Source organism: Emydura macquarii, unplaced genomic scaffold, assembly GCF_026122565.2.
Source record: "Emydura macquarii macquarii isolate MOO-44397 ecotype Brisbane River unplaced genomic scaffold, CSIRO-AGI_Emac_v2 contig_1790, whole genome shotgun sequence".
Lineage (NCBI taxonomy): Eukaryota > Metazoa > Chordata > Testudines > Chelidae > Emydura > Emydura macquarii.
In genome coordinates, this window is record NW_027131927.1 from 18771524 (window position 1) to 18785008 (window position 13485).

The 13485-nt window shown below is 43.7% G+C and overlaps 1 protein-coding gene across 1 annotated transcript; it reads right to left on the reverse strand.

The window, feature by feature from the left end:
- Positions 1 to 2784: 2784 nt before the first annotated feature.
- On the reverse strand, positions 2785 to 12974 carry LOC137159180 (protein FAM47E-like). The gene is made up of 7 exons (XM_067557375.1): positions 12609 to 12974; positions 10961 to 11118; positions 9436 to 9592; positions 8633 to 8839; positions 5629 to 5781; positions 3894 to 3971; positions 2785 to 3082 (listed from the first exon to the last, which is right to left on the reverse strand). The coding sequence occupies exons 1-7, from the start codon at positions 12972 to 12974 to the stop codon at positions 2951 to 2953; spliced, it is 1251 nt and encodes a 416-aa protein (XP_067413476.1). The 3' UTR covers positions 2785 to 2950.
- Positions 12975 to 13485: the final 511 nt, after the last annotated feature.

Below are 13485 nucleotides of genomic sequence, written 5' to 3' on the forward strand. Positions count from 1 at the left end.
GTGTAAAAACCCTCCCAAAATACCGTGCCCAGTAAACAGGGGTTAGAAGAAGGCACAAATTTGGTTTCAATAAACAGGACAGTCCTAGAAGACATGCAACAAGCCTACACTCACTAGGATACCTTCCACATCACCCACTAGAAGCCCTATACGGCTTCTGTGAAGTCCTTAGGAGTTTTCCCATTTATTTCCAAGGGAGCAGGACTGGAGCTTTGGTCCCCAAATCCCTGTTGAAGCACAGTCTGAAGTATTCAGTAATGCCAATAGAGGAATCTAGTCTGGAAAAAAAGTCAAAGCAAAGAGGAGCAGGAAGCTTTGTCTAGCAGCTTTACATGCTCAGACCCTCTCTTCTCTTGTAATAACCATCTCTAACAGAGCAAGCTGTCCCTGGAAAGCAAGAAGGGACTTAAGGAAGGAAAGGCCATGGGTGAAATCCTGGCTCCATTGACTTCAGTAGCACCAGGCTTTCACCCCACATTTTTAAGAAAGCAGGACTTTCCAAATTGTTTATGTAGGACCCTGAGGCTGAAGAAGGGGTGTCTAGATCTCAGATACCCCCCTACCACATAGAGGTGGCCTGGGTTCAGGCAAAAAGGCCCAACCAACCAAGCAAACAAAACACAGGCCCTGAGAGATTGTCCTTCCCCAGTGGAAGAAGACACCAAGGGCAGTAATACAGAGCTTGTTCATGCTGTTGAAAGAGTAGGGAACAGAGGTCTTCCTATTCATCTCCTCTTAACACCACATGCTGGGGTTCTTTATATCACAAGCTCTCCTATCTCTCTGTTAGTTAGGGTGACCAGATAGCAAGTGTGAAAAATCGGGACACTTTTTTTTTTTGAGGGGGAGGAAGGGTATGGTTATATAAATAAGACAAAGCCCCTAATATTGGGATGGCTCACATAAAGCTCATATAAAATTGGGGTATTATCAGGACCTCTGGTCACCTTACTGTTAGTGTCAGAGGAGGAGAGCACTTGGGTGCTGCCTAAGGAATCCTGGGAGAGGACCATCGCTGAGGGATACTTTCCTGCTTTGAAAGAGCCTATTGGCCAAGACTTCTGGTCACCACGCAGCTTACGGAACTGGACTATATGAGAGTACATGTCTGATGTAATCGATGTGCCCGTCTTTAAGAAAATATTCTATCTCTGTTCTTGATCTAAGCCCTGCCATGAGGCAGGACTTCCTGCCCCTGCCACCACTGTATCTGGTTCCCCCTCCTGATTGCTCTACCACTGCCTAAGGAGAAAAGTTGTTCTCTCTCTTGCTACAGAGGACAGGACAAGAGGCAATGGGTTCAAACTTCAGCACAGCAGATTTAGATTAAATCTTGGGAAAAGCTTCCTAGCTGTCAGAACCATAGGGCAATGGAACAGACTGCCTAGAGAGGTTGTGAAAGCTCCTTCAGAGGAGGTTTTCAAAAGGAGGCTGGATAGCCATCTCTCTTGGATGGTTTAGACACATCCTGCATCTTGGCAGACTAGATGACCCTTGTAACCCTATGGTTCTATAATTGCATATCAGATCAGACATGGTTCTTTTCCTGGGCATATCCCATTTGTAATCATTTCTGTGTCAGGACCCACAGGGATGTATTGACCAGAGCCATTTTTGTCTTTAGACACTGCACGAAGAAGTCATAGCTTAGCTTTTTAACAAACTGATGGTGTCTTATGCTCACCTGCTCCAATTACTGCAGTGGGTAAGTTTTTTAGTCCTCATTCTCATTTGTAAGTATGTGATTTTTGCTAGCTTTTTAAAGATCCTTTCAGTAAAGGGAATGCTATACTTATTCCAAAGCTGGAAGCAGAGTTGGCTGGAAAATCTGCAGTAAAGGCTGAAATATACATTAAGATGAACTGAACAGAGCATTGCTCCTCAAAAATGCTGCCAGACTGCAGCGAACTAAATGAGGACAACACAGATCAACCAAAGCTGCCAGATGGCAGTAAAAATCTGTGAGGAAAAAGCTCATTAAGGGACTATAATGTAATACAGATCTTGCACTGACAAGGGTTCAGCTCTGTCCCCAGAACTCCCTTCAGCCAGTTATTCTGCTTTTCCAGCATTCTTCCCCTCACAAAACTATTCCTTCCTCCTTCATTCTGCCCCTTCTGCTTCCTTCTAATGTGCCTGGAAAGCACAGGTCCCTGCTGGAGGTAGTGCAGCACTTCCCCAGTGGGAGATGCAGACATAGACCAGCAACAGATTTCTATCTCCTCTACGTCCCCGCTCCTCCTCCCTCCCTCCCTCCCCCCAGTGCAAAGAGTAAACAGGGAAGGAATTCTGCCTCAGAAGGGGCTCTTTCAGGCCTCTTGCTGATATAGCAACATTGGTTAACAGGGGTCATTTTTTCCTTTAAAATGAATTTCTATACCAGCAGAAACCATAGTGCGGACAATGTAGACATTGGCACAAAAGTGCTTTTGCCCTATATCTTATTTCACTTGCTGATTGTATACGCTGTACAGCCAAGAGCACGAGGAGGGTTTGCTAGCATTGCTCTACAGGAAAACCTTTTCTAGTGTAGACTTGGTTTGAGAAACTATGCCTACTGGGGGCTACCTGGATTAGTAGCAATCTAGTCCTTGGATTGCAAGCTCTTTGGGGAAAGGACAACTCCTTTATGAGCACTGAGCAGAACGCTGGTACTTAGCAAGTAATAAACCAGGCCAGGATTCTTAACCAAATTAGTGCACTAGAGTTGAGCTGAAATCTCTAGAACATAATAGGGTTTCCCAGCCAGCCCTGACCATGGCTGAGCAGCCAGGACAGCTGGCATGTGTCTGGAATTCATTAATCCAAGTACTGCTCTTGAAACGATATTAGATTATCAATTTCTAAAGAAGGAAACAATCAACCTATCTTCAAGGTTACTATTATGGAAGCTTCCAGAAACAGTTTCACTAGAGTTTCTGTTTCTTGTGAGTAAAGTTAGAACTCTGTATTAATTAACAATTGTGGAGGAAGATCCTTCTCTGATCTCCTTGGGTCTCTTCAGAAACTCTTTCTTGTAGCTGTTTGAAGTCCCCTCTTGTGGTCCATTAGCATCTCCTGCAGCCAGCATCTGCAGAAGGAACTAAAATGAAACATATATATAAGTACAATTACTAGCAATGAACTTGAATGGCTGACTGTTTAATACAAAAAATATTTAAAAGAAATTACAGGGGATCAAGAAATCAATGTACTTGGTGTTTATATATAGAGATTTTTTGTTAATAATATGAATTTAGACCTGATGAAATGTTGACTGACTGCGCAGGATAATGAGATCTTCTGACACAGTTACCATGCAGGTAACAACGCAATGAAAGCTTCCCACAAGCTTACACCTTTTAACAATCCTGTCCAAATGACAGCAGCACTGTGCTAGTTACACTTGTGTTCCAACACAGCTGTTGCCAGCACGGCTGAAGCTCAGTTTCCCTGACCAGTGAGAACTGCTCTATCCAAGCTGCGTTAGCTGTCCTGAGGACAAATGCAGACCTGATGTTAGTTGGCTGGCTGAATGGAGTGGCATAAACTTGCATCACGGTTTTGCATCTGGTCCCCGAGCTAAGAGTACTGTTCCTTAAGAAGGCGTGGCATGGCCTGCTTGAGCAGAACCAAACCACGCTACGATACCCGGATACGCTATATCTTGTTGTGGGGTGGGGCCTATAAATTACACCCTTAGCTAGCCCATAGCATGGCTATATAATCAGCTTCTCATATGGGTCTGAGACTAAAAATCCCTATCCACGTGGGTCAGGGAGACTGTGCTAGAAACAATGGCGCCTGAAGAGAGTTGCAGCAAGCACAGCCCTGATTCCTGAGTGCACTGGCTTTGGACACCATGGCCCATGCTGTTGATCATGTAGACCAGTTGTTACTCTCTCCAAACTTACCTCAGGCTTCCTGTAGCCCTTCCTTTCGAGGAATTCCTTAAAAGCCTGTGTTCCATGGAGCTGCATGAGCTCTGCCTCCTAGGAGAATTTCCAAAACAGACTTGAACAACCTCATACTAAGGGGAAACTTAAAATAAGTCTGTGAAACTTATTTCTATTTACACCCTCATTGGGTCAATAGGGACCACAAAGGGGATTGCTATGAAATTCTCACAAATACAGCAAATACCAATTAACTATTAGGAATTTTAATTAGCTTAACTGATTTCTGATTTGCTGCTTTTATAGAAATCTGGTTACATTCCAACCCTGCAGAATGATTTTGTTTTTAATAGCTCATAAAGGTTAATTTACGATCACCTGATTTGACCTCCTGTATAACACAGGCCAGGGAACTCACCCAGGAATTCTTGCACAGAAGGAAATTATTCTTCCTTACTATGTAAGTGAACATGACCGAGTCCAATAACTTGTGGTCGAACTGTACATTGTTTTCCAATAAATGCTTTATCAAAATGATGATCAACAGATTTTGTAAAGCTTTCAGATGCAATACACTTCCCAATCTGCTCCTACCACAGGATCTGTTTCAAACTTACCAGTCCCTGAGGTTTGCCTTTATTGTTAACGTAAACAGTACTAACAAATCCAAATCTCGGCCTAATTATTCTCTTGACCTTGGTTGTCTCCACTGATTTTTCTTTGCAGCATTCATTTGTCTCTGCCCTTAGTTCTTTCTATCTCAGAGACGTTCAAACCCTCTTGTATTCCTGGGTTGGAGCTAATAGGACCCAACTGGTTTGACATCAGAATGAGTCAAAAGAGGCCTCTGCATCTCTCTACAGGACCCTAGAATCTGATGCTCTCTGACAATTTTAAAGTAGAAAACAATGAGACTGCTACTTATTCACTATAAACCGAGATTGTACAACAGTCATTGTTTTAATAATCTGGTCCCCTCTCTCTCAAAGTGAGCAAGTGGCAATCTCTGAAATTTAACTTTGGAAGCGCTGCCCTCTAGTGGGCCCAGAGTATCTTTACCATTCCTTAACCATAAATCTGTGGAGTCTGGGAGATATCAGTATCGCTTTGACACTTTGCTAGAACAAAATAGAGAAACTAAATGTGTATGTAAATGCAGTGTCTACAAAATAAGCCCCTCTGCTGTTCATCATCAGTCTGATAATAATGCTCGGCCTTCTGTAGCACTTCATCATAGCATTATTTTTAGGACTCATCACATCCTTTAACATATGTAAGGAGAGTTGTTGATTTACATCAGTGATGAATTTGAGTCTAATTTTATAAGGGTGGATATTGCAGCCAAAACCCAATTCCTTCTGAGCTGAGATTTCACATGCCTGATCCCGCCCAGGGAATGGATTTTTGCCACATTTGAAAGTATCTGGTTGATCTGCTTATTTACTGAAGCAGAACACTCTCACCTGCATTAAAAAGTCACTTAAATTAAAAGAAAATCCTTCAAAATAAACACTGGTTTGTATGTAGTTTCCTTTTAGAATCACAGTCCACATACAGGCACTGTTGTGCCACCATTTAGTGTGATCTAAATTAAGTGGCATGTCTGGACCACATTTGTCCATAGGGTGGATAATATAAACCACTCCTCCTACTGTGACTGTGTCAGATAATATATCATGTGCAGGCATATTCCAGTATTCCTTTAACTCAGATAAGAATAATACCACAGAGATTCCAGGGATGCTTACAGTACCTTTTCACTAAATTGCTTCCTTAAATTCTGAAAGGTATCAACTGCTGCATTTGGATCCTCTAAAGGTTCATTTGCTTTCTGTTTTCTCCATGTTTTTGGGTCAAGGTACCAAGCTCCATACCTGATTTTCTCCCATTTTGGTTGGGATGGATCCTGTAAAAAGATAGTTAGTAATACTCTCTAGTCATGTTTGTGTTTGCCTCTACTCCCACCACATGTATATGAACCACTGCTTTCTACTGGGAAGAATGTCAGACCTGATAACTGGATAGGATCTGGCACTCATTGAATGTGAGATGGATTGAGTACAGCAGATCATGTCTCCGTTGGTACCTACAGCAGGTATAAATCCTAACTCTGCTATCAGTGTGAATGTTTCACTGATTATCTCTAACAATTAACAGTTCTCATTGATTTTTATTTTGCTTTGTAATGCAAACACGCTACCCCTTGAGACTGTGAATGAACACTTGCCTCCTGCCCCCACTGACTTGAATGTTCATAAATAAAAGTTTGCATCATTTCAATACATGTCTCTTTATTAATTCATAGCTTGTTTGGGGAGGGCTTTGGAGGGTCCTGATATTGATGGTAAGGGGGATGGTAAGCAAAGGCACAAAACATACAGGAACAGAAATCATTACTGCATCTCATTGCAGAACCTGGTTTTCAATGCTTCCCGAATGCAAAGCGCTCCGCGGTTAGCTCTGAGCATATTGCTGACATCTGGCTGCTCAAAATTGGCGTCCAGTCTTTCTGCCTCCACAGCCCAACCCTGGGGGAACCTTTCCCCCTTCGCTTCACACACATTATGAAGAACACAGCACACAGATATAACTGTTGGGATGTTCTTTTCACTCATGTCCAGCCTAGTAAGGAGACATCTCCATCTGGCCTTTAAATGCCCAAATGCATATCCCACCACCATTCTGCAAGTGCTTAGCCTGTTATTAAAATGCTACTTGTCACTGTCGAGGTGCCCAGTGTACAGCTTCATTAGCCAAGGGAGTAAGGGGTAAGCAGGATCCCCCAGGATCACTATTGGCATTTCCACACCCCTGACGTGAATTTTTCGGTCAGGGAAGAAAGTGTCTGCCTGCATTTTAGAGAAGAGCCCCGAGTTCCTAAATACATGTGCGTCATGCACCTTTTTAGGCCACCCCACATAGATGTCTGTAAAATGACCCCTGTGATCCACAAGAGCCTGCAGCACCATGGAAAAGTACCCCTTGCAGTTTATGTACTCAGTTGCTAGGTGGGCAGGCGCTAAGGTAGGGATGTGCGTGCCATCAATGGCCCCTTGCAGTTTGGGAACCCCATCGCGGCAAACCCATCCACTATGTCCTGCACGTTTCCCAAAGTCACTAGCCTTTGTAGTAAAAGTCTATTGATGGCCCTGCACACTTGAATCACGGCAGTTCCCACTGTAGATTTACCAACTTCGAACTGATTCCCAACCGAACAGTAACAGTAGGGGGTTGCCAGCTTCCACAGAACGATGGCCACTCTCTTCTCCACTGTCAGAGCTTGTCTCAAGCAACATGTGCTTCAGGGATGGGGCCAGCTCCGAGCAAAGTTCAAGGAAAGTGGCCTTTCGCATACAAAAGTTTTGCCGCCACTGGTCATCATCCCACAGCTGCATAACGATGTGGTCCCACCAGTCTGTTTCCCGGGATAGAACCAGTGCTCCACAGACTGCAGATGATGCGTTACAACCTGCAGCAATCGGGAATTGTTCTGCTCTATGTCTTGTAGCAGGGCAGCCTCGGTGACATTGCTGTCGCCTGTGCTTAGGGTTCTCGCTCTCCTTTGAAAATACTCAAGGATGCTCACAATAATAGTGCAGAGTTGAGCTGGCTCCATGTCTCTGCAGCAATGATAAGTGCACGGCATAAGCAAATGGCGCGAAAACCAGTTTCCTGTTTGTTTGGGGGAAGAAAGGAGGGGGAAGGAGTGTTGCATCATGGGACAATGAAACTCATCCCAACAGCCACCGCGGCTAGTTGCACTGTGGGATAGCAACCCACAGTACCACTGCTTTGTATGTCAACACAAGCATGGCGAGTGTGGATGCACGAGCCCAGCGCAAGAAGCATGGTGTGCACATGCTCCAGCGACTTGTAAAAATTGGCAGGTGAAAGTCAATTTTAAGTAAGTCGACTTCACTCTGCAGTATAGACATACTCATGGTCTCTAAAGCAAAACTAGCTACAATATTGGAGAAGCAGTAGCCTCTCCATAGCTATACTTGTGATTAGCTTTCTGTTATATACCTATATCTGGCCCCAACTCTGCCCTCTCCCCTAAAATTGTCACTTCCTCTTCAAGTTTGACACGAGTGGTCTGTGGCTAGTAGAACAATATTTTGCCCAAGTTTTAGGTGATTAAGATGAAAGAGTGTAGCAAGAAAAGCAAGGAAGAGGAGGGGTAAGAATTTGTAAATTGAAAGTCATTCTGCACTTTAACTTGCACTTTCTCCCTGCTCCTCAGTCTGTGAGTTACACCAGCACAGATGTAAGAGCTGGCATTTAAGAGAGTCTAACTATGCCATCTCACACCACCTCTGAATTTGGCCCACTGGGTCTGAGCCTGCAATTCTGGATCTGATCCAAAGCTTACTGAGTTCAACTAGTCTTTTAATTAACATCAGCAGGCTTTGGATCAGATACTTTATACAAGCACAACTTCTGAGAGTCAGTGGCAGCTTGACCGGTAAAGGGACTGTAGGATTAGGTCCTAAATGATGTTCCCAGATCTGATCTTCCCCTTGTTCTAGTGGATTGCACCGTGCAAAAATAAGGGTCCATAAATGTTCAAAACAGACAGCGATTTTGAGTGCCTCAATTTTTGGTGCCCAACTTCAGAGGGGCCTTAAAGGGGCCTGTTTTTCAGAAAGAGGGTGCTCAGCACTTCTTGAAAACCAGGCCCCTTTAATTTATCAAGTTGGGCACCCAAAAATTGAGGCTCCTAAAATAACTAGAAACAACTGAAAACGCCTGTTTACCTTAGCAAGGCTTGGATGGCACCTGGTGCGAAGAGGTCTCTTGACAGCAGTCTGTGGAGGTGAAACACCCACATACTTTCTCAGCTCTGCTGGCACATTGTTTAGTTCCACAACATGGATGGGCACAGAGAACACGGGCTTGGTTTCATATCCAGTGTCAAACAAGCTCAGAATGGTGTCTTCATCGACGTGGTATTTTTCTCCTCCCTGTAATAATAATCCAAGTGCACAGTGTAAGAGTGGGAGAAAGTGGCTTATCTCACTGTCACTCTGGTTTGGTTAGTGCAGCACTGATATCTCCAGACCTCATGTTCCTTAGGATAGCCAAGGTATATCTCTAATGCCACAATTGATTGCTACTGAATCTATCGATTTTTACATGTTTAAAATGTACCCTTCATAGTAAGGCAAATTTAAAGTTCATTTAACAACAATACATGAATTGATAAACTAATGTTGATCAAATAAATGGACTTGACTCCAGAATGGAGCAGTTAAATGAAATCTGACAAGTACACTGTGTGCCCCCTGCAGGGAAATGCTCTGAGTAAACAAAGTGAATTGGCAGTATTCCAGAACAGGCGATTCTGTTTGCTTGCATTCTAACTGGTTGAGCTCAGTCAGACTCCAAACATTCCTAACATCAGAGTGGTAAATTAGGATGAAAGTTTTCAGACTTGGGTGCCTGAAGCTAAGCATCCAAAGTCATATTTAAGGTCCCAAGTGTGGAGAACATTGGCTTTAATCTTGATCATTGTATTTCTGGAATGAGAGAGTGGGATTTTACAGGTTCGTTTACTTACCAAAGAAGCCACCCAGTCACAAAACGCCTTAGTCACTCGCCTTACGTTCTCATCAAGGGGAGGAATGTAGCTCAGACTCATCTCCTTTTCCCTTGCTGCTACCTCTTTCTTGGACAGGCACATGTACCGCAGATTCTTGCCTGTCGACTCTTTGCTCCTTAAGATATTAATGTTATAAAATAACATCTGAAATGTCTTTGATTAGCACAAATAAGATTGGCATGGCACAGTCACTGCTATAGAGGACAGCATAAAACCTGTGTTTATCTTGTTTTGGATCACAGACAGTCCAGTTTATCTCCAAATTACTTGTACTTTTGGGACTAAATAGCCCAGTGATTTCATGCATTAACCTTTCAACTCTGAAGGACTTGGTTCAAATTGGTCTCACAAACATAGGGAAGCTGCCTATCCTGCATCTAGCAAGACAATCCCAAGTTTTAAAGACCGGGCTTATGTTCAGATCTGCATTAAAAAAAAAGTAATCTGGCTAAAAACAAACAGCCCTTCAAACTGGCAAATGATACATGTCTGTCACCTGCACCTTTCTGTCACTGTTACCTTCATCCTCCCTTACCTGCTTGTTCTATCACTACTTATGTCTTGATTTAGACTGTGGACTCTGATGCGTAGGAACTGTCTCCTTATGGTTTTGTACAGCACCCAGCACAATGTGACCACAGTCCTGAGAGTGGCCTCCAGGCAAGACTAATTCATACACTCTGGACATCAGTTTATAATCAGTATAATTTGAAGAATGCAAGTGGGGGGGTATTTTGTGATAAATACTGTCCCTTTGGATTAAAAAAGTTGACCCAAGAAATATTTTTTCAGTAAAAGACACAAGGTGTTTCTCAGAACACTGACCACCTTAAACTATATTACGTGGGTCTAGCTGACTCCCAAGGTCTTTTTGGACACGCCAGTAAATAGTACTGCACGAAGGTAACAAATATGGACAGGAAATGTGACAACTGTTCAGGAATGGCAAAGCAGGGCAGGAGAGTGAGGGGAAGGAGGCTGTGTGTCAGGATTAAGATGCATTTGCAGTACTGAGTAATGTGGGGGAAACTTCCTTGCACTACGTGCCAAGTTCTGTGCTGACTTTTGTCCCATGCAACACCACTGACTTTGTTAGGGTTACTGGGGGTGTACTTCAACAGAGAATTCACCTGTGTCTGGCCCTTGTTGGCACGATTATTTCCATATCACATGTGTAAATAGACCGTTTAAAACTCATGCATAGGCCGTATTTGTTCTCCTTCTCCCTGGGGAACATGGATTCCCACAACCACTTCCTGACCCAGTCCTATTGCATGCCTATGAAATGGTCTCTGACATGCAGGACTCTGATGGGGAATTGGCAAAGTGTGGAATACATCCAGACGTAGAAACAAGCAACTCCTCTCTTTCAAAACAGCTACATTCAGAGGAGTGAGATTGGACTGAACTGAACCCTGGCTCAGCAGCGGTGGTGGATTCAGGCAGCCCTGGTGCTGCATGCCCTCTCCGATCCAATACTCACGGTGCTGATGGCCTGGGGCATGTTTCTTTACTTTTCCCATCCTCCGGCTGATATTGCAGTTTCTGGGGCGTGTGGCTGTCCCGCTCACAATCCTCACATCCACCTTCACTATTCAAGCACAGCTCAGGATCCAGGATGCCCACAACCTCTTCGAAAAGCTGAGAGCCAAGCAAGAACAAAGCATAAATACCTCGCCAGCGCAGTTCCCATGGAGACGGCATTGGGGGGAGGGAGGGAGATAACAAGCAGTGCTCCTGGACAGCACAGCAGTGACCAGACGGAATCAGCCCCATTGTCCATTTAGTTCACTCTCCTCTCCCAGACAGTAGCCAGTACTGGATACCTCAGAGAAAGGTATAAGAAACCACTTAGTTAGCAGATGTGGGATAATCTGCCCCCCTGACAGACTCCTCCAATCCCCCAATTGTGTTCGATTGGTGTCATACCCGAAGCATAGGGTTTTATATTCCTTCCAGAACCGTATTTTGCATTAACGACTTTAACTCGGGACAGTTATCCATATAAATGTCCAGTCCGCCTTTGAATCATGCTAAGCTCTTGCCCTGAACAGTATCCAGTGGCAATGAGTGTGAAAGATTTTTCTTTTGTTGGTTTTGAATTTACTGGCTTTATTCTCATCAAAAGTCCCCTTGTTTCATAACCGAAGGAGAGGGGCTGAGTCTACCTGTGACCTGGGACCTGATCAGACCCAAGACTCCTTATTTGCCCCCTGGATTTCTAAGGGTTCTCCTGAAACGCTAAATACACTTCCCCTAATGATCTTACTGCTTAACTTACTCAAACCCAGTATTTTCCCCCACAGCATTTTGCCCTATTGAGGAGTATACTTGCCACAAATTCCACTCTCCCACGCCCCTCCCCCAATATGAGAGCTCTCCCTTTGCCTGGTCTCCACCTCTCCAAATGACCATGCTAATTCTCCCACCCACCTTCACTTCCTGCCCCCAGCTTGCCCATACAGAGTCCCTCTGCGCTCTGTAACAGAAGCTTCCTCCTGACCCAAACCGGAGGTAGAACTGTGTGCTGACTACTCCCTCCTGCCTCTTCGCACAAGGCAAGGAATAGGCAGGGATGCAGGCTGGGGAAAGATAAGGCTTTTTTAGAGACAGATTGGGAAAAAACGGGAGGTGGATCAAGGCAGGACTCACTTGGGTGTCTTGGTCAAACTCTTACCTCTTTGATTTTCATCAGATACACTTACTGTCATAGAACATCCAGTTATAGGAACATCCAGTTATAATCCGTCTGGCAATATCTTAATTGCTTATACACTCTGCCTAAATATAGCACCGTGCGCTTGACTTCTAAAGCAGCCCTTTTAAAATAATGCTTTTCCATGTTATATTTTGACAAATGAATGGGGGCAGGTTCACTGACCGCAAATAAATGCGGCAAAACTCAACAACGGCAGGGGGTGTCTCAGAAGCCTGTGGCTGACGTCAATTCAGGCCTCTCACTATGTTTAAAATCATTCATCTTGCCATGATGAGTCATATATTCTGTAGATTTTCAATTTAAGTAACAGCTGATTCTTCAAAAAACTGACAACTGGGTTATTTTTGTATTTAAAACTTGACAGAAGGACACTTGTCTCAAATGAAAACAGCAACAATCATGGGGTCTTTACCTCTGGAGGGACGCTTTCTTCCAGATGAGGGTAGAGTGCTAGGGGGTGCTGGCTCAGGCAGTATTCTATCTGTGCAATGTGATCCCTGCTGGCTTTCTGCAGTGGACTGAGTTTGGAAGGGCTGACTTGAGTTTTGGTGCACTTTTTCCTTCTCTTCTTCTGGGCCATGCGTGAAGCATTAGATGCGTTATTACACAGAACAATTGGTACAGGTCCCTTTGTGCCACAGGTGATCATGTTGTCAGATGGAGGAGGGAAGCCACTTCTGAAATCATCCAGGCCACTTTTCAAGAATCTCCAGCGCTGGCTGTTAAGGGAATCTGAGAACTTCCGTTTGTTCTGCTCTTGAAAGCACTTAAGTGGCATTTTCTCCTGGTACCTGTAAGCAAACACTTCAGGTGAGTGCTTGAAGTAATGGGGATTTTAAGGAGCAACTGAATGCCACTAGAATCTCACCCTGTGTTCTTATTTGTGGTGTTGTTAAACATTCAAATTCAAAATGGCTATGCAACTCTACCATGTTGGCACACATTGTCCAGGGGATGAGCCTGTTCCATCACTCAATCTCAGAGAAAAGCCTAAGGACTGCTCTAGCGGCACCTGGTAGTGACCGTATAAAGTAGAGCTGGACAAAAGATAGAATTGCCATTCTGGGGAAATGTTGACATTTGATTTTGTCCAAAATTGGGACAAAAAGTCAAAATCTGGGTCTATTTTGTAAAATGAAATATTCTGAAATATTTAGTTTTTATCAAAAGCCTTGATTGAGATAAGGTTGAAACATTTTGTTTCTACTTTATCATTTCTACTGTTATAGTATAGTTTATATGTTAGAGTTTATTTAATATATAATATATTATTTACTATCAAAATTAAA